The 26,028-nt window shown below is 49.8% G+C and overlaps 1 protein-coding gene across 1 annotated transcript; it reads left to right on the top strand.

Annotated features, from left to right (window-relative positions):
* The first annotated feature begins 13,233 nt into the window (after positions 1–13,233).
* LOC134943958 (tripartite motif-containing protein 75-like) lies at positions 13,234–15,135 on the top strand. The gene has a single exon (XM_063932514.1). The coding sequence runs from the start codon at positions 13,285–13,287 to the stop codon at positions 14,863–14,865; it is 1,581 nt and encodes a 526-aa protein (XP_063788584.1). The 5' UTR covers positions 13,234–13,284; the 3' UTR covers positions 14,866–15,135.
* Positions 15,136–26,028: the final 10,893 nt, after the last annotated feature.

Here is a 26,028-nt window from a genome sequence, read left to right on the forward strand (position 1 = left end):
ATATAGACTGGTTGATAAAGAGATGTCGTAGTATGTATGTATGAAGAAGAAAGAAAAAAAAACCACGGTTAGGTGGTATACAATTATGGACGGACTGCCGAGTGCCGACACAGAGGTAGCCACAGCCGTGAACTACCGTACTGTACTGTGTCTGCTGCTAATATAGACTGGTTGATAAAGAGATGTCGTAGTATGTATGTATAAAGAAGAAAATAAAAAAACCACGGTTAGGTGGTATACAATTATGGACGGACTGCCGAGTGCCGACACAGAGGTAGCCACAGCCGTGAACTACCGTACTGTACTGTGTCTGCTGCTAATATAGACTGGTTGATAAAGAGATGTCGTAGTATGTATGTATGAAGAAGAAAGAAAAAAAAACCACGGTTAGGTGGTATACAATTATGGACGGACTGCCGAGTGCCGACACAGAGGTAGCCACAGCCGTGAACTACCGTACTGTACTGTGTCTGCTGCTAATATAGACTGGTTGATAAAGAGATGTCGTAGTATGTATGTATAAAGAAGAAAGAAAAAAAAACCACGGTTAGGTGGTATACAATTATGGACGGACTGCCGAGTGCCGACACAGAGGTAGCCACAGCCGTGAACTACCGTACTGTACTGTGTCTGCTGCTAATATAGACTGGTTGATAAAGAGATGTAGTAGTATGTATGTATAAAGAAGAAAGAAAAAAAAACCACGGGTAGGTGGTATACAATTATGGATGGACTGCCGAGTGCCGACACAGAGGTAGCTACAGCCGTGAACTACCGTACTGTGTCTGCTGTGACTGGATGATAAATAATGATATAAAAAATATATATATATCACTACTGCAGCCGGACAGGTATATATATTATATAATGACGGACCTGCTGGACACTGTCTGTCAGCAGAATGAGTTTTTTATAGAATAAAAAAAAAAACACCACACAAGTGAAGTCACACGACGAGTGTTTAACTTTTTCAGGCAATCACAATATAGTATACTACTAACTATGCTGGTGGTCAGTGTGGTCAGGTCACTGGTCAGTCACACTGGCAGTGGCACTCCTGCAGCAAAAGTGTGCACTGTTTAATTTTAATATAATATGTACTCCTGGCTCCTGCTATAACCTATAACTGGCACTGCAGTGCTCCCCAGTCTCCCCCACAATTATAAGCTGTGTGAGCTGAGCACAGTCAGATATATAATATATACATAGATGATGCAGCACACTGGGCTGAGCAGTGCACACAGATATGGTATGTGACTGTCTTGTACTCCTGGCTCCTGCTATAACCTATAACTGGCACTGCAGTGCTCCCCAGTCTCCCCCACAATTATAAGCTGTGTGAGCTGAGCACAGTCAGATATATAATATATACATAGATGATGCAGGCATGCAGCACACTGGGCTGAGCAGTGCACACAGATATGGTAAGTGACTGAGTCACTGTGTGTACCGTTTTTTTCAGGCAGAGAACGGATATATTAAATAAAACAACTGCACTGCTGGTGGTCACTGTGGTCAGTCACTAAACTCTGCACTCTCTTCTACAGTATCAGCCTCAGGTCAATCTCTCTCTCTCTCTCCTAATCTAAATGGAGAGGACGCCAGCCACGTCCTCTCCCTATCAATCTCAATGCACGTGTGAAAATGGCGGCGACGCGCGGCTCCTTATATAGAATCCGAGTCTCGCGAGAATCCGACAGCGTCATGATGACGTTCGGGCGCGCTCGGGTTAACCGAGCAAGGCGGGAAGATCCGAGTCGCTCGGACCCGTGAAAAAAAACATGAAGTTCGTGCGGGTTCGGATTCAGAGAAACCGAACCCGCTCATCTCTAGTGTAAATGGGAAGCCGGGTTGTGCGATCCGGCTCCCGTTTACACTGAACAGTTTGCCGGGTTAAACACGTGTTAAACCCCGCAAACTACCCGAGTTGGAATACCTGGTCACTCGACCCGGATTATTCCAACTCAACCCTTTCACACAGAGCGGCAACGCGGGTTATGCACGCTCATGTGCAATAACCCGTGTTACATGCTTCTGGTGTAAAAGGGGTAATAGTTGCCTACCCTCCCGCATTCTGCAGGAGACTCCCTGAAATAACAGGAATCTCCCTGACTCCCTGAATAGTCCATAAATCTCCCTGATTACACCTTATCATCATTATGCAGCTGCTACATTCTTGAGGAAAAAAAGGAAACCAGAGATACAGTACATAGATTGAAATAGGCTCATCAGTGCCCTTTCCCTGCATTGGTTATAAGGCACAGTGATCCCCATGGCTACATGCATTTTATATAAGGTTTCTCGGGACCACTTACGGTATATGGCACCTCTTGTTAAATACAATACACATACAAATCCTGAAAAATATCAGTGTCTTTTCTTGAACAAGTAGATCTTACTAGCTCATTTACATTTGGATGTAAGTCATTTTTATGACACACCTCTCAGATGTAGCAGTACATGTCCGCGCTGATAGGTGTTACTTTCACAATCTCCCTGAAAAGAATTCGATGGCCAAATAGGACTGAAAATAAATAAGCGTCCTGGTTTTTTAAAAGAAGGAAGCCTGGGACAGGGAATGGGAGAAAGGGGGAGGGGAGGGGGAGGGGGTGGATAGAGCAGGTAGCATAGCAGCATCCTGTAGGAAAAAGGGGAGGAGAGTTACCTGGGAGGTACAAAAGACCAGGAATGCCAGGCAGGCTCCTTCTTTCATGCTGATCAAGGATCCAAGAAGGCACCACCATCACAGCTCCTGGAATCAAGGAAAGAATAAGTACATTTTCATTATTAATCCTCCCCGCGCTCCTTCCTACGCTGCAGGTATAGCCACACTGCAGGCGCATCCCGCAATCCACATTCAAATCCCCCCTCCATACACTGTTTAGCACAAGTATATTCTAACCCTTCCACAAACGCGGTATAACAGCCAGCGCCCATCCCGCAGCATGCCCAGGCCTAGGAGGAATGCCCCCCCCCCCCGGCGTCTCATCCAAGCAGATGCAATCACGGCCACGCCAGCGCGCGGCGCTGCACAACCCCAAGGGCCCCCGGCCGGGGACGGCGGGACCACCGCCCGCTTCACCCCTCCATACGTGGCTAGCACGCGGCGGGCCCGAGGCAGGCTCCGGCGCGCCAGCTCACAGCCTGTCGCAGGGCACGCCCCCCCCCTTTCGGCGCAGAGCGATCGCGTCACGCTCGGCGCCGCCCAGCAACAACAGCAGCAGCCGCATATCCCGGCTCAGGCGGGACAGGCCCCACCGCCGGAGCCCGCACTTACACCCCCCGCGACGCTGCACATGAACAGCACGTACCCACCCATGCTGGTACGTGCCCAGCAACAGCAGCAGCAGCATATCACGGCTCCGGCGGGACAGGCCCCACCGCCGGAGCCCGTGCATACACCCCCCGCGACGCTGTATATGAGCCACCCGTACCCACCAATGCTGGTTCGTGGCACCCTCACACCGCACGCACAGGCAGAGCAAGCTGCATGCAGCCAGCCGCAATACACAGCGGCGCAGCAGCTGGGGTGGGGGCAGCAGCCCACAGCGCTCCCCCCCCCCTGGTGGCAGGCAGGGCTGCACCTCCCCCCGGCCCATTACTCGCAATGGGCGAGCTACTGGCCCACCACTGCCCAACCCCCTTGGTACCCACCCCCGTCGCAACCTGCAGCAGCAAGCCAATACACACACCCAGTAGGAGCCCACCACAGCCCAACCCCCCCACAAGCCATGCGGGCTACCCCTCCCCTTAGAGAGCGGCCCGCAGCAGCAGCAGGGTCAGACAATGGGTGCAGGGGTCAGCGGAAGTTTGGGGTCAGGAGACCGCGAACAGAACCGTGGGGCACAGGTCCTCCAGCCGCTAGAAGGGCAACAGCAGCGGCACCCGGCGGAGCAGCCTCAGTCGCAACCAGCCGATACGTTACACATGTCCTCTGTGAGATTACAGGTTCCAGCCTCCATAGAGGGTAGACAACCGGCAGCCGGGTCATCATCGGATCAAGTTGCGGCGGGTGCGCTGCTCGACGAGGGACAGAACGGAGCGGCGGAGAAGGTCAGCCAGACACCCTCGGCTTCAGGAACAGGTGAGCAAAAGTCTTCTTCAAGCAGTAGCGACTCATATACTGGGCCAGATGTACTAAGCCTGAAAAGTGATAAATATTACAGTGATAAAGTACCAGCCAATCGGCTCCTAACTGTCATTTTTCAAACACAGCCTGTGACATGACAGTTAGGAGCCAATTGGCTGGTGCTTTATCACAGTGATATTTATCACTTTTCAGGCATAGTACATCTCCCCCACTGACTCTAGCGACTCATCTAGCTCAGCCGAAAGGCGGCGACAGTTCAGAAAATATTTTAAACGCAAAAGGAGTAGCAAGAAGCGTAGCAAGGAAGCGGGGAAGAAGGGGGACGCGGGGCCATATTCGCAAGAGAGCACGGTGCACTGCGCCAATACAGCGATATTGAGGGGGATTAGGCCAAAGATAAAGGATGGTATACGTAAGGGGAAGTTCGTGGACGTCTTCGCAATGACTGAGGAAGCGAAGCGCAGTCTAGATGCGGCTAAGGCAGCGGGCACAAGGGAGGAGGAGGCGCGGAGAGATTACGCGCATCGGACGGAGGGTATGTATGCTTTCGCGGCATGCTACATTGAATCGAGGCCGGCCGAAGCCTTGAACATCCTCCGTTACATGCACATGATACATAGCATGTACATGACTGCCAGAGCATGGGTTTGGAGGCAATATGACGAGAAATTTAGAAAAAAGCAGGAAGGGTTGAAGGTTATTAGCTTTGGGGTGAAAGATGTAGAAGTTTGGCTGGAAGTCACAAATCAGGCGGTGCAAGCAGCAGAGCGCAGGCAGCCCTTTCTGCCAAAAGCAGGCGGTAGCCCTGCGGCAAAAGGAAAATGCTATGCGTTTAATTTCGCACTATGCAGCAGGGGAACGGGTTGCCGTTACAAACACGCATGCATGCGCTGCAACCCAAATCACCCAGCCAAAGACTGCAGTCGCGCCCAAGGCAAACGGGGGGATAAACAAGGCGCCCTCCCCAATAAATACTGAAGATCTACAGCGTTGGCTAGGCCGCTACCCGCTAAAAGGGGAGGCGGCCTTTTTGGAAAAGGGGTTCATGGAGGGTTTCAAGTTGCCACTAGAGAGGCCAGTGTCAGCAGTAGCTAAGAAGAATTTAAAGTCAGCAAGAGATCTCCCGGAGGTGGTCAGGGCCAAAATAGACGGGGAAATTCAGTTGGGGCGCATGGCTGGCCCATTCCCCTCGCCGCCCCTAGAATGTCTGTGCGTCTCACTGTTAGGGGTCGTCCCTAAGAAGGAGGCAGGGAAGTTCCGGTTGATTCAGCACCTATCTTTTCCAGAAGGCGAATCAATAAACGATGCCCTAGACCCCCAGGCTTGTAGCGTCTCATATCAATCGTTCGAGCAGGCTCTAGCAATGGTACAGGGATGCGGCGAAGGGGCGTTGCTAGCGAAAGTGGATATCGAGTCCGCATTTCGCCTGCTACCACTCCACCCAAGTACATGGGTTTTAAACTAGGGGAACAATACTACATAGACAAATGCTTGCCAATGGGTTGCTCTATTTCCTGCGCTTTCTTCGAGCGGTTCAGCTCATTCCTAGAATGGTGCGTAAGGGCAGGGACAGGCGCGAACGGGGTAACACATTACCTAGACGACTTCCTGCTAATGGGCCCTAAGGGCAGCCAGGAGTGCAAGGAGCTATTATTCTCGACACAGGCTCTTTTCCGGCAGCTAGGGGTCCCGATAGCAGCAGAGAAGACTGAGGGGCCCACACCAAGGCTAACGTTTCTGGGCATAGAGATCGACACGGAGCTTGGCCTTTGCCGGCTACCGGTCGAGAAGATAGAAAAGCTGAGGGGCAGGCTGCAGGAATGCGCAGGGGCGAAAAAAGTCACTCTTAAACAGATGCAGTCACTGTTAGGATTGTTGAATTTTGCAAGCAGGGTCATTCCCATGGGCAAAGTGTTTTGTCGCAGGTTAGAGAAGGCGACCTGCGGGGTCAAAAAAGCGCGATATAGGATACGCATATCAAGCGAGCTGAGGCAGGACATGCAGGTATGGTTGGAATTCCTAAAGGGCTTCAATGGGGTCCGGATATGGCTGCCCGAGCCGGTACATAGCACAGAGCTACAATTGTACACCGACGCCTCTGGGGCAGTCGGCTTTGGGGCTTACTTGGGAGGGGAATGGTGTGCGCAGCCCTGGCTGGAGGCATGGCGAGCGGCCGGGTGGACAAAAAATATGTTGCTGCTGGAGCTCTTCCCGATAATAGTAGCAGTGGAGTTATGGGCAGACAGGTTGGCGAACAAAAGCATAGTGTTCTGGTGCGATAACTTAGGGGTGGTACAGGCGATAAGCAACCAGAAAGCGGAATCACCACAAGCACTCAGGCTACTGAGGCACCTAGTGCTGCGCTGCTTGCAAAAGAACATAGACTTCATAGCGCGCCACGTCCCGGGGGTGGAAAATGAGATTGCGGATGCGCTTTCCAGGTTCCAGTGGGGTAGATTCAGGACGCTCGCGCCACAAGCCAGGTCAGAGGGTTTACACTATCCTGATTATATCTGGCAGATTATCAAGCCGGGCTAGCAAGGCTAGCACGAAAGGCAGTGGCACCGCGGAAGCTGAGGACGTACGAGGCGGCTTTCAGCGAATGGCAGGCGTTCAGGTTAGAAAAAGGAGAGGCGGGTAAGAACGCTCGCGAGGAACTGTTGGAGTACGTGTGGCAGGGGTATAGCGAGGGGAGGTCTAAGGCGGCAATGTCCGCAACATTGGCAGGGATTGCATACGTCTCAAAGCTTAGAGGGGAGGAGGACCCTACAAAGTCATTTTTGTTGGCGAAAGCCCTAAAAGGGTGAGCAAGAGAGCAAGCAACGCCGACGTGCGCAGGCCCATAGGCCGCCCCATGCTTAAGAACTTAATAGAAATAGTCAGCCACATCGCAGCGGACGAGTACGAAACAGGGCTATTACGCCTGGCTTTTTCCCTCGCCTTCTTTGGAGCCTTCAGGGTAGGGGAGCTGGTAGCGAGCTCCAAGAGTTCAAAGGATTCTGGCCTATTGTCAGGCAACGTAGCGGTGGAAAAAGATAGGGTGCTCTGCAAAATACACAAGTCTAAAAACAGATCAGTTAGGCCGGGGGCGCTGGGTAGCGATAGGCAGACAGGAAGAAGAAAGCACATGCGCAGTGACACTAGCAAGTGATTACGAACGGAAACGCCCGCAAGGGCCCTGGCCGCAGTGGCTAGTGCATGATAGCGGATCCCCCCTGACTAAATTTCAGTTCCAAAGCATATTCAAGAAAGGCCTGCGGGCTTTGCAGCTTCCCGTCGGGCAGTACGGTACCCATTCCTTTAACTTGTGCGGAGGCCGAGGGGTTGTCAGCAGGCGAGATTAAAAAGTTGGGCAGGTGGAAATCAGGAGCGTACAAGGTATACTTGCGCACAGAAAAATAAGACTAGGAGGCAGGAGCGCGGCGGCTTTCGCGAAACCCAAGGCCTTAAGCTGCCCGCCATAACTGGGGGAATGAAGGACTTTCCAATTTTGCCCTCAAACAAAAAGAGGTTTTGTGGTTTTCACCTTCAAATGGGTCGCGCGAAAGTTCGCACCATAGGTCCGCATAGAACAGGGGGTAACGAATATGTGTAATTCTACTTTTCAGGAGGGCAAAAGAAGGAGAGTCTGGATGGTCGGCCACTCGTATATTTACTGGGCCAGCAGACACAAATCAGCAGGGAACCTAGCACAAAAGTGGGGGGCGAAGGTGGAATGGATAGGCATCAGAGGTTTGAGGTGGAACGGGCTGCGGGACCTGTTGTTAAAGAACGAGCCACAAGGAATACCAGAGAGGGTTGTCATACACCTAGGGGGCAACGATCTAGGAAAAAGCAAGGGGAGCGAGCTGATTATGGCAATCCAAGCCGACATACAATGGATGAAGGGCCGATGGCCTAGTACAGGGATCACATGGTCGGATATAGTCCCAAGGGCACAGGGGGGCCCAGGGTTAGAAAGGGTCAGAAGAAAGGTGAACAAGGCTGTAGCCCGTCTCTTAACGGGAGAAGGCGATACGATCGCCAGGCACCCGTTGTTGAGGTACGGAGAGGAAGGGCTGTTTAGGCAAGATGGAGTACACCTGACAGAGAGGGGTTTAGCTTTATTCTTGGGCGACATAGCAGAAAGCGTCAGTGGGAGGCCGGTGGTAGCAGCGGGTGGCGGGCCTGGGTTCTAGGAACCAGGCTATGGCGGCAAGCAGTGCTCCTCGGCAGTCTGTAGTAGCGCAACGTCGGTTGGCCGGCACTTCCCCCAGATACTCGGCGAGTCTGTTGTGGCCTCAAGGGCCGACACGGTCGTCATCTTAAGGGTGGACCGATGCTATGCCAATGGTGGGAAGTGGTACCGCTCAGCTAACTTGCGCAAGGGCGGGACTTAGGTTCCGCCCCGTTGTTTAATTTAAGAGAAATTAATATGTAGGCTGTAGCCGGGGGTACGCACTGCTTTCTCGCCACCCACTTATAGAGTACCAATTCTAATTCCATCAATAAATTTGGCTGTGACCTTTTAAATCGCAATTCAGTTGTCCGAGTGTTTATTGGGGAGAAAAGGGGGTAGGGGGTGAAGGGCGAGAGCGTTAATAAAATCAATGGACGGCTACTTTTTCAAAAGTAGGCAAGTATGCTGCTGGATGAGGAGGTGCTCAGCCCTGTAACCTGCAGGCAGTGTAAGTATATTTTACCATCACCGCTCTCTAATAAGCTCTCAGTTACTTATTATATTGCATTACTTATATTGTACAGTCAGAGTATACATGTGTCAGCAAGCTGTATATTATATGTGTAACTGAATATACATGTATGTGGTATCTGTAGCAGGTATATGTATGTGCTGTGTAATAACATTTAGGTATACCTGTAGTAGATATTATACAGAGATCTCCGGGGGGTTTATGTTATTTCATGTGGTGAAAGGAATAAATTAGGAGAGATTTATGAGGTAACTGTGAGTTGGTTTAGAATCCATCATCCTCTTATACACACATACAAAACTTCCCATTTATCACACTTATCTAATACATCATGTATAGCATTCAGTAGCGGATCTTGCTACAGGCAACCAGGATTTTTGCCCGGGGCGCCGCCTTCCGGAGGGCGCTGCCGCCGTGGCAAGATCCGCTACTGGTGCCGCCCGGTGCTGTGTAGATGTGGTGCGCGGTGAAGTCATCGCGTACCACACTGCATTGTGGGAGCGGCACATAGACGCTAGAGATCATAATTGACCTCTAGTGTCTATGCGGTGCTATGGGAGAGACGTCATGATGTCTCTCCCATAGATCCAAGGAGCGGCGCCAGCGGCCAGGAGATGGAAGGCAGCAGTGGTCGGGGAGCGGGGATGGTGAGTATTTTTTTTTGTAAGCGGTGCAGCTAGGGGGCATAACTCTACTGGGGGCAATACTACTGGGGGCACAACTACTAAGGGCACAGCTACAGGGGGCACAGTACTGGGGGCAATATTACTGTGGGCACAGTTACAGGGGGCAATACTACTGTGGGCACAGTTACAGGGGCCATAACTGACCACGCCCCTTATCCATGAAGCCACGCCCCTATTTTTCACCCTGGGCGCCACAAGGTCTAGATCTGGCCTTGATAGCATTGTTAGTGACACAGGAGAAATGACCCATGTGATGCCCATACGCTATTTCCCATATCACACACTGCGTAGTACTGGGAGCAGGAATATGATATTGTGCAGACAGAGCTGTGGTACCAGTCTGGGGTATATTATAGTGTGACTGTATAAGTGTAGCGCTGATATTACTATCACTCTGACAGTATCTGATGCTTATGTTACATCCAGTGCCTCTCGGATTTAGACCTCATGGGGCCCTAAGCAAGACTCTGATTTGGGCCCACCCTCCCTCAAACAATCCCGACAGTCAGAGTATGCCAAATCCTGCCATCCCATGTCAACATGCACAGACTCTCTCACTCCAGACCAGGTGACAAATTGAACAGACAGCCCACCCCTCACCCCTCTTCCCCTGCTGATAGCTTGCACAGACCCCCCCCCCCCCCCCCCCCGCCTTCACCCCTGGACACAGTGACCGCATCCCCAGTGCTTAGACAGCTGCAGTTTCCAGGACGGTTTTTACCTGATCCTGGTCAGCACAATCTTATTCACATTACGCCACACGTAGTGCCCCTGATTCATATTACACAACATACAGTAGTAGCGCAACTTATACACATTACGCCACACAGTAGTTCCCCATATACACAATGCCCACAGTAGTAGTTCCCCTTACACACATAATGCCCAAAGTAGTAGAGCCCCTTATACACTAAGGGGCTGATTCAGAGAATGACGCAGCGGCCGCATCCATCTGGCCGCAGTGCGCGACCTTACACATTGCGGCTGCATCCAGGAAGGTTGCAGCTGCAGTGTGATTGACAGCAGCAGCCATTCACGGGGAAAAATCATGGCATTGGGAGGCGGGCTGAACAAGGGCAGGCCAGGACAATTTTCGGGTTAGTTGCATGATGTCACACGCAGCTGCTCCGATAAAAAGAATGGTGGCCGACAGTCTGCGCTGTCAGGTGTCTACCTTAGTTTACTACAGAGGGCAAGGGCTGCTGGGAGCTGTAGTTTATTTTGAGTTTGAAAAAACAGTGTGGTGTGGAGAAGTGCCAGACTGAGCATTAAGCCCTGTTGGCGGGCCCCTGGGACCAGAGGCGTAACTAGGGTAGGGCGAGTGGGGCACGTGCCCTGGGCGCCCTGGCAGGCCCAGGAGAGGGGGGCGCCGCCGGCGTCCAGGGCATCATGCCCCACTCGCCCCGTTACACCTAAATGTGAGGGGAGGAGAGAGCGCAGCGTCTCTCCCTCCCCTCACCGCCGCTGGAGCACGAGCAGCGCTGCCAGCAGCGCTGCCGTGTCCGGTCTCCGGCGCTAGCCAATCAGGGCTTGCGGACCGGCTCCTGATTGGCTGCCGGTCCGCGAGCTCTGATTGGCTAGCGAACCGGCGCCAGACGGCCGCCGGCGTCCGGAGACCTGGAGCAGCGCCAGCGAGGGAAAGGAGAGGCGCTGCGCTCTCCTCCCCTCACAGATGAGTGACGGGGCAGGGGGGGGGTCCGGCGGCGGAACTGGGGGGGGGGGGACCTGACACTGTGGGGCATGTATCCAGCACTGTAACTGGCACTGTGGGGCACAGGAACTGGCACTGTGGGGCATGTAACTGGCACTGTGGGGCATGTAACTGGCACTGTATCTGGCACTGTGGGGCATGTATCCAGCACTGTGGGGCACTGTAACTGGCACTGTGGGGCATGTAACTGGCACTGTGGGGCACTGTATCTGGCACTGTGGGGCATGTATCCAGCACTGTGGGGCATGTAACTGGCACTGTGGGGCACTGTAACTGGCACTGTGGGGCATGTAACTGGCACTGTGGGGCACTGTATCTGGCACTGTGGGGCATGTAACTGGCACTGTGGGGCATGTAACTGGCACTGTGGGGCACAGTAACTGGCACTGTGGGGCATGTAACTGGCACTGTGGGGCACAGTAACTGGCACTGTGGGGCATGTAACTGGCACTGTGGGGCATGTAACTGGCACTGTGGGGCACTGTATCTGGCACTGTGGGGCATGTATCCAGCACTGTGGGGCACTGTATCTGGCACTGTCGGGCATTGTATCCAGCACTGTGGGGCATGTAACTGGCACTGTGGGGCATGTAACTGGCACTGTGGGGCATGTAACTGGCACTGTGGGGCACTGTATCTGGCACTGTGGGGCATGTATCCAGCACTGTGGGGCACTGTAACTGGCGCTGTGGGGCACTGTATCTGGCACTGTCGGGCATTGTATCCAGCACTGTGGGGCATGTAACTGGCACTGTGGGGCATGTAACTGGCACTGTGGGGCATGTAACTGGCACTGTGGGGCACTGTAACTGGCACTGTGGGGCACTGTAACTGGCACTGTGGGGCACTGTATCCGGCACTGTGGGGCACTGTATCCGGCACTGTGGGGCACTGTATCCGGCACTGTGGGGCACTGTATCCGGCACTGTGGGGCACTGTAACTGGCACAGTGGGGCACTGTAACTGGCACTGTAACTGGCACTGAGTGGGGCATTGTATCCGGCACTGAGTGGGGCATTATATTCGTCACTGAGTGGGGCATTGTATCCGGCACTGAGTGGGGCATTGTATCCGGCACTGAGTGGGGCATTGTATCCGGCACTGAGTGGGACATTGTATCCGGCACTGAGTGGGGCATTGTATCTGGGACTGAGTGGGGCATGTATCTGGCACCGTGGGGCAATGTAACTGGCACTGTGGGCCATTTTCAGTGGCCACACCCCTTCTGGAGCGTAGCCACACCCCTTATTGAGTGTGGCCACGCCCATTTTTTGGCGCACGCGCCTTAGGCGCGCGCACATGCTTCTTTTGGTGTTTTGTTTTGTTTTTTTTTAAAGGGGGGGGGGGCGCCATTTTCCATCTTGCCCTGGGCTCCAGAAACCCTAGTTACGCCTCTGCCTGGGACCCACCGGGCCCTAAGCGACCACTTTGGTCACATATCCGTAAATCTTGTACTGGGTGCAGGGGGCATTAATGTGTATGGTGCAGGGGGCATAACTGTATGAGGCATAATATGGGGCATTTTTGTATGGGACATAATATGGTTCAAGGGACATTATAGTGTGCGGCATAATATGGTGCAAGGGACATTACTGGTGTGCAGCATAATATGGTGCAAGGGGCACTACTATAAGAAGGAAAAATAGTAAATTATGTAATGGGCATGAATTGGCATTTTTTTTTGCCTGTGGTGGCCAAAGGCTAGGGGTGCAGGGTGCAAAACCGGGGTGTAATAGTCTTTTCCTGCAAGACCGTGCCCATTGCAGCAAGGCCACACCCCCTATTTGGCAAATGTTTCATTGTTTTAATGACCATGGGGTGGGGGGTGGGATGCATTTTTTACTGTTCCCACTGGGAGCAAAATTGTCTAGAAACAGCCCTGTTCAGGCTGTACTTCAGGAAAAAGAACGTCCCACCCACTACTAGAGAAATGTACCCAAAAAAGTAGTCACTGAATATATCATAGCTCTACTCTCCCCACACAGTCATTTACATAGTTTTACTTTCCTCACATCTCTCTGTCTGTGGACGTTACTGCTCAGCCCCTCCCTCTGCACTGATCTGTATTGTAAGAAAGTTTAGTTTCATTTCTTCCTGTTTCCTAGAATGGCGTCTGCAGACCTGGGAGCTGAGCTGAGCTGCTCCATCTGCCTGAGCACTTACACTGACCCTGTATCCCTGAGATGTGGGCACATCTTCTGCCGGGACTGTATTCTGAGTGTGCTGGATACACAGGAGGGGGCTGGGGGATATTCCTGTCCGGAATGCAGAGCAGAGTATCAGGAGCGCCCGGCACTGGAGAAGAACAGGAAGCTGAGTAACATTGTGGAATGTTTCCTATGTAGTCACCCAGAGCCGGAGGAGACCCAGATCTTCTGTACTTACTGTGACTCTCCTGTGCCGGCTACTAAATCATGTCTGCAGTGTGACGCTTCATTTTGTGACAAACACTTGAGCAAACACAGTAAATCTGCTGAACATGTTTTAACTGAACCCACTGTTTCCTTTGAGGATAGAAAATGCTCCGTACACAAGGAGATGGTGAAGTATTACTGCTCTGAGGACTCATCTGTTATCTGCATATCCTGCTGGATGGCTGGAGACCACCGGGGTCACCACGTGGAGCTTCTGGATGTGGCCTCTGAGAAGAAAAAAGAGACACTGAGATCTGTTACTGAGACCCTGAAGTCTGAGAGAGAGGAGACTGAGAGGAGAGTGCAGCGTCTGCAGGATCACAGGAGAGAGGAGAAGGAGAAAGCCGCCGGTGTCACTGAGAGAGTCACTGATCTGTTTAGAGACATCAGGGAGAAGTTAGACACCCTGGAGAGGGGGGTCCTGGGTGAGATCTCCAGACAGGAAGAGCAGATGTCACTCTCAGTCTCTGATCTGATCACACAGCTGGAGAAACAGAAGGATGAGCTGTCCAGGAAGATTAGTAGCATTGAGGAGATATGTAACGTCACTAATCCATTAACTGTCCTGAAGAAAGAACCAGAGAGTGATGTCATCCGTCACAGGAGCTGTGATGTCACCAGTGATGTAAGAGTTGCTGGATGTGTGGATGAGGGAATAATCTCACAGATGTTACACAGGGGACTTTTACACTTGTCTGATAATCTGATGGATCTACAGACAAAGAGACAGCTCTCAGTGATGGAGAAAGCAGACATATTACTGGATATAAAGACAGCCTATAATTACATGATTATATCAGGGGATCGCAGATCTGCTTCTTATACTGATGTATATCAGCACAGACCAAATGGACCAGAGAGGTTTATAGTCCGGCAGGTGCTAAGCTCCTGTAGCTTCTCATCTGGGAGACATTACTGGGAAGTGGATGTGAGTGCAGCAGAGAAATGGCTGATAGGGGTGGCCGGTCACAGTATAGAGAGAAAGGTAAATGGTAATGAATCATTTATTGGTTTTAATGACAAGTCCTGGGGTCTGTACTTTGTTGACAAACCTGTAACATGTCATAACAGTATACATAATAATATAGAAATAAGACCAGGTTCTCGTATGCAGACAGTGGGGATATACCTGGACTATGAGGCCGGGCGTCTGTCCTTCTTTCAGCTGTGTGACCCCATCAGACACTTACACACCTTCTCCGCCACCTTCACTGAGCCCCTATATGCTGCATTCTATGTGTATGACAAAACCTGCATCAAAGTCATAAAGTAAATAGTGTAACAAGGAGATAATTTGAAAAAAAAAAATCATAAAATGTATTTTACTTTACTGTGAAAAATGAATGACTGAATATTATTAATGTTTTCTTTGGATCATTATTTATTCTTTACTTTTGAATTGACATTGATTATGAAAGTAATAATCAAAGACAGTCCTCTATTGTAGAGCATACTTGCCTACTTTTGAAAACTAGTTTCAGGGAGATTCCAGATGGCAACAGAATATGACGCACTTTCCGTTGAGGGTGTGTGTCATGCTCCGCCCAAAGGGTGTGTCTAGGTCCACCTATGGGCGTATTTATTGCCACTCGGGGGGGGGGGGGGGGGGGGGAGTCCTGCAATAGCAGGTGAAAACTATAGCACTAAAAGCAGCAAAAAAAAAGAAAAGAAAAGAGAGTAATAATATAGGTACACTTTAAGAAATGTCGACCACTACTATGACTTCTGTATTGCGAGTAATAAACTACTGGTGTTCATGTCGCAAAGTCCCTGGTGAGAGCCTTTTTCAAATAAAGATATGGATTCTGCTGGAGTACGTTGAAGTTGCACCCCAGGCAGATGGATGGACAAACTAGAGAGTGCCAACCTACTATATATATATATATATATATATATATATGTGTGTGTGTGTATATATATATATATATATATATATTAGTGATGAGCGGGTTCGGTTTCCGAGAAACCGAACCCCCCCGAACTTCACCCTTTTTACACGGATCCGAGCCATACTCGGATTCTCCCGTATGGCTCGGTTAACCCGAGCGCGCCCGAACGTCATCATCCCGCTGTCGGATTCTCGCGAGATTCGGATTCTATATAAGCAGCCGTGCGTCGCCGCCATTTTCACACGTGCATTGAGATTGATAGGAAGAGGACGTGGCTGGCGTCCTCTCCGTACTAATACGAGACAGTTGGTTGATCTGATTGCTTGTTTTATTTTACTATAATTGTGGGGAGGATTGGGGAGCAGCTGTTAGGAGGAGTACAGTGCAGAGTTTTGCTGATAAGTGACCACCAGTTTTTTATCCGTTCTCTGCCTGAAAAAAAACGCTCCATACCATATCTGTGCTCAGTGTGCTGCATGATATATCTGTGCTGAGTGCTCACACTGCTTAATTGTGGGGACTGGGGAGCAGCTATAGCAGGAGTACAGTGCACAGTTTTGCTGACAGTGATCACCAGTATACGTTTGTCTGCCTGAAAAACACTCCTGTGGTGGCTTTTTTTTTATACTTGTAGTTTAGCAGTTTGCTGACAGTGTCCACCAGGTCCATTATACTGTATATAGCAGTACGGTAGGCCACTGCTGTACCTACCTCTGTGTCGTCACTCGTCATCCATTAATAAGTATACTATCCATCCATCCATCTACATTGTATACCTGTGGTGGCTTTTTTTTATACTAGTTTAGCAGTTTGCTGACAGTGTCCACCAGGTCCATTATACTGTATATAGCAGTATGGTAGGCCACTGCTGTACCTACCTCTGTGTCGTCACTCGTCATCCATTAATAAGTATACTATCCATCCATCTACATTGTATACCTGTGGTGGCTTTTTTTTATACTAGTTTAGCAGTTTGCTGACAGTGTCCACCAGGTCCATTTATTATACTGTATATAGCAGTACGGTAGGCCACTGATGTACCTACCTCTGTGTCGTCACTCGTCATGCATTAATAAGTATACTATCCATCCATCTACATTGTATACCTGTGGTGGCTTTTTTTCTTTATACTAGTTTAGCAGTTTGCTGACAGTGTCCACCAGGTCCATTTATTATACTGTATATAGCAGTACGGTAGGCCACTGCTGTACCTACCTCTGTGTCATCACTCGTCATCCATTAATAAGTATACTATCCATCCATCTACATTGTATACCTGTGGTGGCTTTTTTTCTTTATACTAGTTTAGCAGTTTGCTGACAGTGTCCACCAGGTCCATTTATTATACTGTATATAGCAGTACGGTAGGCCACTGCTGTACCTACCTCTGTGTCATCACTCGTCATCCATTAATAAGTATACTATCCATCCATCTACATTGTATACCTGTGGTGGCTTTTTTTCTTTATACTAGTTTAGCAGTTTGCTGACAGTGTCCACCAGGTCTATTTATTATACTGTATATAGCAGTACGGTAGGCCATTGCTGTACCTACCTCTGTGTCGTCACTCGTCATCCATAAGTATACTATCTATCCATCTATATTGTATACCTGTGGTGGCTTTTTTTCTTTATACTAGTTTAGCAGTTTGCTGACAGTGTCCACCAGGAACATTTATTATACTGTATATAGCAGTACGGTAGGCCACTGCTGTACCTACCTCTGTGTCGTCACTCGTCATCCATAAGTATACTATCCATCCATCTACATTGTATACCTGTGGTGGCTTTTTTTCTTTATACTAGTTTAGCAGTTTGCTGACAGTGTCCACCAGGGCCATTTATTATACTGTATATAGCAGTACGGTAGGCCACTGCTGTACCTACCTCTGTGTCGTCACTCTTCATCCATTAATAAGTATACTATCCATCCATCTACATTGTATACCTGTGGTGGCTTTTTTTCTTTATACTAGTTTAGCAGTTTGCTGACAGTGTCCACCAGGTCCATTTATTACACTGTATATAGCAGTACGGTAGGCCACTGCTGTACCTACCTCTGTGTCGTCACTCGTCATCCATTAATAAGTATACTATCCATCCATCTACATTGTATACCTGTGGTGCCTTTTAGTTGTGCGCAGTATATATAGTAGTAGGCCATTGCTATTGATACTGGCATATAATTCCACACATTAAAATATGGAGAACAAAAATGTGCCTGAAAAACACTCCATATCTGTGCTCAGTGTGCTGCATATATCTGTGCTCACACTGCTTTATTGTGGGGACTGGGGACCACCAGTATATTATATAGGAGGAGTACAGTGCAGAGTTTTGCTGACCAGTGACCACCAGTATTATACGTTGATCTATTACTGGCATATAATTCCACACATAAAAAAATGGATAACAAAAATGTGGAGGGTAAAATAGGGAAAGATCAAGATCCACTTCCACCTCGTGCTGAAGCTGCTGCCACTAGTCATGGCCGAGACGATGAAATGCCATCAACGTCGTCTGCCAAGGCCGATGCCCAATGTCATAGTACAGAGCATGTAAAATCCAAAACACAAAAGATCAGTAAAATGACCCAAAAATCTAAATTAAAAGCGTCTGAGGAGAAGCGTAAACTTGCCAATATGCCATTTACGACACGGAGTAGCAAGGAACGGCTGAGGCCCTGGCCTATGTTCATGGCTAGTGGTTCAGTTTCACATGAGGATGGAAGCACTCATCCTCTCGCTAGAAAAAAGAAAAGACTTAAGCTGGCAAAAGCACAGCAAAGAACTGTGCGTTCTTCGAAATCACAAATCCCCAAGGAGAGTCCAATTGTGTCGGTTGCGATGCCTGACCTTCCCAACACTGGACGGGAAGAGCTTGCACCTTCCACCATTTGCACGCCCCCTGCAAGTGCTGGAAGGAGCACCCGCAGTCCAGTTCCTGATAGTCAAATTGAAGATGTCAGTGTTGAAGTACACCAGGATGAGGATATGGGTGTCGCTGGCGATGGGGAGGAAATTGACAAGGAGGATTCTGATGGTGAGGTGGTTTGTTTAAGTCAGGCACCCGGGGAGACACCTGTTGTCTGTGGGACGAATATGGCCATTGACATGCCTGGTCAAAATACAAAAAAAATCAGCTCTTCGGTGTGGAATTATTTCAACACAAATGCGGACAACAGGTGTCAAGCCGTGTGTTGCCTTTGTCAAGCTGTAATAAGTAGGGGTAAGGACGTTAACCACCTCGGAACATCCTCCCTTATACGTCACCTGCAGCGCATTCATCATAAGTCAGTGACAAGTTCAAAAACTTTGGGCGACAGCGGAAGCAGTCCACTGACCAGTAAATCCCTTCCTCTTGTAACCAAGCTCCTGCAAACCACACCACCAACTCCCTCAGTGTAAATTTCCTCCTTACCCAGGAAAGCCAATAGTCCTGCAGGCCATGTCACTGGCAAGTCTGATGAGTCCTCTCCTGCCTGGGATTCCTCCGATGCTGTTATGATTCCAGCACTCCTGACCAGAGGAGATCTTATGACAACGACCAGAGCGCTGGAATGGAATGCAGGTAACGGGAGCAGGAAAGACTAGTTGCCCCTGGCGCCCTAACTCTATTGTCTCACCCGTGCTATCGGAAATCCCTTGCGAGACTATGGTTTCTTGAGCCCCTGGCAGCCACGTTTGAAGGGCGGATTATGTCTGCCCAACTCCGGTGCCCCCCGGTCTTAATGAGAGACAAAGGGAAATCCGAGGCAGGATGATAACAAGAGGACCTTTGACTGACAACAGGCCAGGGGCAACAAGCTAACTAACAAAACCTGAAGTATGTGCGGAAACCCGCCAGGGAAAAGGACAACCAAAATCCACTTGTCCAATACTCCTACCCAGCACCGCCGGATACCAGAGTGGACCTGTGGAAGCGGAACCCTCCGCGAAATGCTCCAAAACACAAATAATAAATAGTAAAGCGGTCAATCCGCAACACACGGCAAAGCCGCGACTCACGAACACCACTGGATGTTATACGGTGATTAGTCAGGACTCCAGGAACAAGATGACTACTTCCGAGTACAGGACTTCCGAATACTGGAATGACCGGATACAGCAAGACTGGAAACAGACTCTCAGCAAACAGAGACAGCATGCAGGAAGCTATTACCGGCGTCTGTGAGAAGCCCTGAGAGTGCATATGAACAGGAGTCCTCCAATCAGGTGCTGACAGGGCTAATTACCTAAATGCCGTGCAGCTGCCTTGCTGCACAGCCAGGAAACAGGTGTACCTTCATTAAACCCTGGACCCAGCAACGGGGAACGCGGTCCGCCAGTGGCATCCCCGTTGCTAGGGTCCGTGCGGCTCAGTGCGCCCGGCGTCCAGCGTTGCCAGGTAGCCGGCGGCTGTCCGCGTACGGCGTCCCTGGTTGCTAGGCGCCGGGCAGCACCGACGAGCGGACCCCGGCGCCTAACAGTACCCCCCCCTTGAGGAGGGGTCAAGGAACCCCTAAAGCCGGGCTTCCAAGGAAATTCCCGAAAAAAGGCCCTCTTGAGCCTTGGGGCATGAAGATCCTTATCCAGGACCCAAGACCTTTCCTCTGGACCATAGCCTCTCCAGTGAACCAGAAAATAAAGCCGGCCCCGGGACAACTTGGAATCGAGAACCTTCTCCACCAGGAACTCCTGTTGTCCCTGAACGTCCACTGGAGATCTTCCCTGAGAGATCTTCCGAGGAAATTTACTGGAAGAAATGTATGGCTTCAACAGGGAGCAATGAAACGTATTTCCAATCCGAAGAGATCTTGGTAAACGTAACCGGAAAGCAACTGGGTTAACTTATTTAATAATATGAAATGGTCCAATAAATTTGGGTCCCAACCTAGCTGAAGATTGTCGAAGTCTAATGTTACGAGTCGACAACCATACCCTATCTCCCACCTTAAAATTGCAAGGACGTCGGAGCCGGTCAGAAATTTTTTTCTCTCGAAAGGCCGCTTTTCTGAGAGCAAGGTGCACTTTTTTCCAAATGGCTCTGAGATGGGAGGTTAAGGTTAGCGAGGAAACTGAGGAATGTTGAAAAAAAGAATTAGCTCTGGGGTGAAAACCAAAAACTGAAAAGAATGGAGACACGTTGGTGGAGGAATGGTAAGAATTATTGTAAGCAAACTCCGCCAATGGAAGAAACTCGGACCAATCATTCTGGAGTTTGGCTGAGTACAAACGCAAATACTGTTTCAATGATTGGTTAACTCGCTCGGTTTGCCCGTTGGATTGTGGGTGGTAACCGGATGTTAATGACAATCTCATCTTTAATGAAGCACAAAAACACTTCCAGAATTGTGCAATGAATTGTGGACCCCGATCAGAAACAATATCAGTGGGCAACCCATGAAGTCTGAAAACATGGCGGAGAAACAAAACTGCCAATCCTTGGGCAGATGGCAGTCGGGGAAGGGCAATGAAATGAGCCATCTTGCTAAAACGGTCCACTACCACCCAAATGACTCTGCATCCAGCTGAAAGGGGAAGGTCTACCACAAAATCCATGGAAATATGAGACCATGGCCTGAGAGGGACATTTAAGGGCATAAGTTGCCCGATAGGCAAGGAACGGGGAACCTTATGCTGTGCACAAACCTGACATGAAAAAACAAACTCCTTAACGTTTTTAGAAAGACCAGGCCACCATACTGAGCGGGAGACTAACTCCAATGTCTTAGAGATCCCTGGATGCCCGGAAACTTTGTTATCATGGAACTCAGTCAAAACAGTAGCTCTCAAGAACTCAGGGACGTAAAGACGACCAGCAGGAGTATTTCCAGGAGCTTGGTGTTGAAGCTGTTTTAACTGGGTAAATAAATCTTGTGTGAGACCTGCCCAAATGACTGAAGATGGAAGTATGGGAGTAACAGGACTGTTATCGTGAACCGGAAGAAAACTGCGTGACAGAGCATCTGCCTTGGTATTCTTGGAACCTGGCCTGAAAGTTATAATAAATTTGAAACGAGTAAAGAATAAAGCCCAACGAGCCTGCCGGGCATTCAGCCGCTTAGCTGATTCAATGTATTGCAGATTCTTATGGTCAGTCAATACTGAAATAGTATGTGTTGCTCCCTCCAGCCAATGCCTCCACTCCTCGAAAGCCCATTTTATTGCCAGTAATTCCCGGTTACCAACGTCATAGTTGGATTCAGCGGAGGAGAATTTCCTGGACATAAAGGCACAAGGATGTAGTTCCAGAGACTCCGGATCCTTTTGAGATAGTATAGCCCCCACTCCAACCTCCGAGGCATCAACCTCCACAATGAAGGGCAATCCTGGATTGGGATGTCTGAGGACTGGAGCCGAGACAAAAGCTTGTTTCAAGGCCCGAAAGGACAACTCCGCTTCACGCGACCAGTTGCTTGGATCCGCTCCTTTCTTTGTCAGGGCCACAATGGGAGCAACCAGGTCGGAAAAAGAATGAATGAACCTCCTGTAATAATTCGCAAACCCTAAAAAGCGCTGAATTGCCTTTAAATTTTTGGGTTGCGCCCAACTAAGGATGGCCTGGAGCTTCTTTGGTTCCATGAAAAATCCCCGAGGGGAAATAATGTACCCTAAAAAAGATACCTCCGTGACATGAAACTCACATTTCTCCAGTTTGGCATATAGATGATTCTCACGTAACTTTTGAAGAACCTGACGCACCTGGGTAACATGTTGTTCAATAGAGTCAGAATAAATCAGGATGTCGTCTAAGTAAACGACCACGAATTTCCCTAGGAAGTCACGGAGCACATCGTTAATGAGGTCCTGGAAAACTGCTGGAGCGTTAGACAAGCCGAACGGCATCACTAGGTACTCATAGTGACCCGACTGAGTACTGAAGGCTGTCTTCCACTCATCTCCAGACCTGATTCGGATGAGGTTATATGCTCCTCTTAGGTCAATTTTGGAAAAAATCACAGCCGAACGCAGCTGATCAAAGAGGACGGAAATCAGCGGCAGAGGATAAGTATTTTTAACTGAGATTTTATTTAGGGCTCTATAGTCAATGCAAGGTCTAAGCGAGCCATCCTTTTTCTCCACAAAGAAGAAGCCTGCACTTAAAGGAGATTTTGATGGCCTAATAAATCCTTTCCCTAGGCTCTCCTTAACATAATCATTCATGGCCGCTGTTTCTGGCCCGGATAAAGCATATAACCTTCCCTTTGGCAATGCGGCACCAGGAATTAGCTCAATGGCACAATCATAAGGCCGATGGGGAGGCAGAATGTCTGCATTGCCCTTGGAGAACACATCAGCAAACTCCTGGTATTCCACGGGAATGAGTTCAGGAATGGCAGCAGCTATTCTGACTGGAAACGAAATACATTCCTTATCACAGAAGGTACCCCATTGTGAAATCTCCCCTGACCGCCAATCAATGGTGGGATTGTGAAAGGCCAGCCAAGGGTGACCCAGAACCACTGGAACTGCTGGGCAATGGGTAAGGAAGAACTCGATTTTTTCAGAATGAAGAGCTCCTACCGTAAGTAGTACAGGGGGTGTACAGAGGGAAATAACCCCATTGGACAGTGGACTCCCATCTAAGCCATGCATGGTGACACACCTACCCAAAGATAACTGAGGAATGCCTAAGGCCTTAGCCCAAGTTAAATCCATAAAGTTTCCTGCGGCTCCACTGTCGACAAAAGCCGACACCGAAGAACTGAGGCTGCCAAAGGAAACCTTAGCTGGGACTAAAAGGGAGTTATTCGAGGAGATAAGCTGCAGACCTAGGTGAACCCCCTCACAATTCACCTGGTCAAGGCGTTTCCCGACTTATTCGGACAATTACGAGCAAAATGTCCCTTACCCCCAGAGTACAAACAAAGACCAGAGTTTTGCCTTCTGGCTCTTTCTTCAGGAGACAACCGGGAGAGACCCATCTGCATGGGCTCCTCTATGTCCTCAGGGATGGAATATACACATGGAGTTGACCTGACCGATGCTCCTTTTTCAGCCCTCCGCTCTCTGAGACGACGATCAATCTTAATAGAAAGCTCCATGAGTTTATCGAGATTCTCAGGAGCGGGATACTGGAGGAGACTGTCTTTAATAGATTCTGATAAGCCGAGGCGAAACTGACTGCGCAGGGCTGGGTCATTCCAGCCACAGTCGTTCGACCACCGGCGAAACTCCGTACAATAAACCTCTGCAGGATTCCTACCCTGTCTGAGAGCGCGCAATTGACCTTCAGCGGATGCCTCTCTATCAGGGTCATCATACAATAGTCCTAAAGACCCAAAAAAAGCGTCTACTGACAATAATACCGGATCATCTGCTTTTAAGCCAAATGCCCAAGTCTGGGGATCCCCCTGGAGCAAAGAAATAATAATCCCGACCCGCTGAGATTCAGTACCCGAGGAGATAGGTCTTAAACGAAAATAAAGTTTACAGGATTTTTTAAAATTAAAAAACTCTTTCCTATCACCAGAAAAACGGTCAGGCAAATGCATTTTTGGTTCAGGAACTACCCTCGGGGAAGTTCGTAAAAGATCTTCCTGCGACTTCACCCGAAGGGAAAGATCCTGAACCATCTGAGTAAGTTCTTGAATCTGGCTGACTAAGAGCTGACCAGGATTTGGTCCTAAACCTGTTGGATTCATAAGGCCGACAAATTCTTACAAAACTGAATGAGAAAAAATTAAACTCCGTTTAATTTTAAGTTTTGGTATGGCCGGTAATAATGTTATGATTCCAGCACTCCTGACCAGAGGAGATCTTATGACAACGACCAGAGCGCTGGAATGGAATGCAGGTAACGGGAGCAGGAAAGACTAGTTGCCCCTGGCGCCCTAACTCTATTGTCTCACCCGTGCTATCGGAAATCCCTTGCGAGACTATGGTTTCTTGAGCCCCTGGCAGCCACGTTTGAAGGGCGGATTATGTCTGCCCAACTCCGGTGCCCCCCGGTCTTAATGAGAGACAAAGGGAAATCCGAGGCAGGATGATAACAAGAGGACCTCTGACTGACAACAGGCCAGGGGCAACAAGCTAACTAACAAAACCTGAAGTATGTGCGGAAACCCGCCAGGGAAAAGGACAACCAAAATCCACTTGTCCAATACTCCTACCCAGCACCGCCGGATACCAGAGTGGACCTGTGGAAGCGGAACCCTCCGCGAAATGCTCCAAAACACAAATAATAAATAGTAAAGCGGTCAAGCCGCAACACACGGCAAAGCCGCGACTCACGAACACCACTGGATGTTATACGGTGATTAGTCAGGACTCCAGGAACAAGATGACTACTTCTGAGTACAGGACTTCCGAATACTGGAATGACCGGATACAGCAAGACTGGAAACAGACTCTCAGCAAACAGAGACAGCATGCAGGAAGCTATTACCGGCGTCTGTGAGAAGCCCTGAGAGTGCATATGAACAGGAGTCCTCCAATCAGGTGCTGACAGGGCTAATTACCTAAATGCCGTGCAGCTGCCTTGATGCACGGCCAGGAAACAGGTGTACCTTCATTAAACCCTGGACCCAGCAACGGGGAACGCGGTCCGCCAGTGGCGTCCCCGTTGCTAGGGTCCGTGCGGCTCAGTGCGCACGGCATCCAGCGTTGCCAGGGAGCCGGCGGCTGTCCGCGTACGGCATCCCTGGTTGCTAGGCGCCGGGCCGCACCGACGAGCGGACCCCGGCGCCTAACAGATGCATCCTTGAGTGTAACGCCTACTGCTGCTGGCGCTGCTGTTGTTGCTGCTGGGAGTCTATCGTCATCCCAGAGGGGAAGTCGGAAGACCACTTGTACTACTTCCAGTAAGCAATTGACTGTACAACAGTCCTTTGCGAGGAAGATGAAATATCACAGCAGTAATCCTGCTGCAAAGCGGATAACTGAGGCCTTGGCAGCCTGGGCGGTGAGAAACGTGGTTCCGGTATCCATCGTAAATTCAGAGCCAACTATAGAGTTGATTGAGGTACTGTGTCCCCGGTACCAAATACCATCTAGGTTCCATTTCTCTAGGCAGGCGATACCGAAAGTGTACACAGACCTCAGAAAAAGACTCACCAGTGTCCTAAAAAATGTAGTTGTACCCAATGTCCACTTAACCACGGACATGTGGACAAGTGGAGCAGGGCAGACTCAGGACTATATGACTGTGACAGCCCACTGGGTAGATGTATTGCCTCCCGCTGCAAGAACAGCAGCGGCGGCACCAGTAGCAGCATCTCGCAAACGCCAACTCGTTCCTAGGCAGGCTACGCTTTGTATCACCGCTTTCCAGAATACGCACACAGCTGAACACCTCTTACGGCAACTGCGGAAGATCATCGCAGAATGGCTTACCTCAATTGGACTCTCCTGGGGATTTGTGACATCGGACAACGCCAGCAATATTGTGCGTGCATTACATGTGGGCAAATTCCAGCACGTCCCATGTTTTCCACATACATTGAATTTCGTGGTGCAGAATTATTTAAAAAACGACAGGGGCGTGAAAGAGATGCTGTCGGTGGCCCGAAGAATTGCGGGCCACTTTCGGCGTTCAGGCACCACGTACAGAAGACTGGAGCACCA

This window comes from Pseudophryne corroboree, chromosome 7 (genome assembly GCF_028390025.1).
Source record: "Pseudophryne corroboree isolate aPseCor3 chromosome 7, aPseCor3.hap2, whole genome shotgun sequence".
NCBI classification, from domain to species: domain Eukaryota; kingdom Metazoa; phylum Chordata; class Amphibia; order Anura; family Myobatrachidae; genus Pseudophryne; species Pseudophryne corroboree.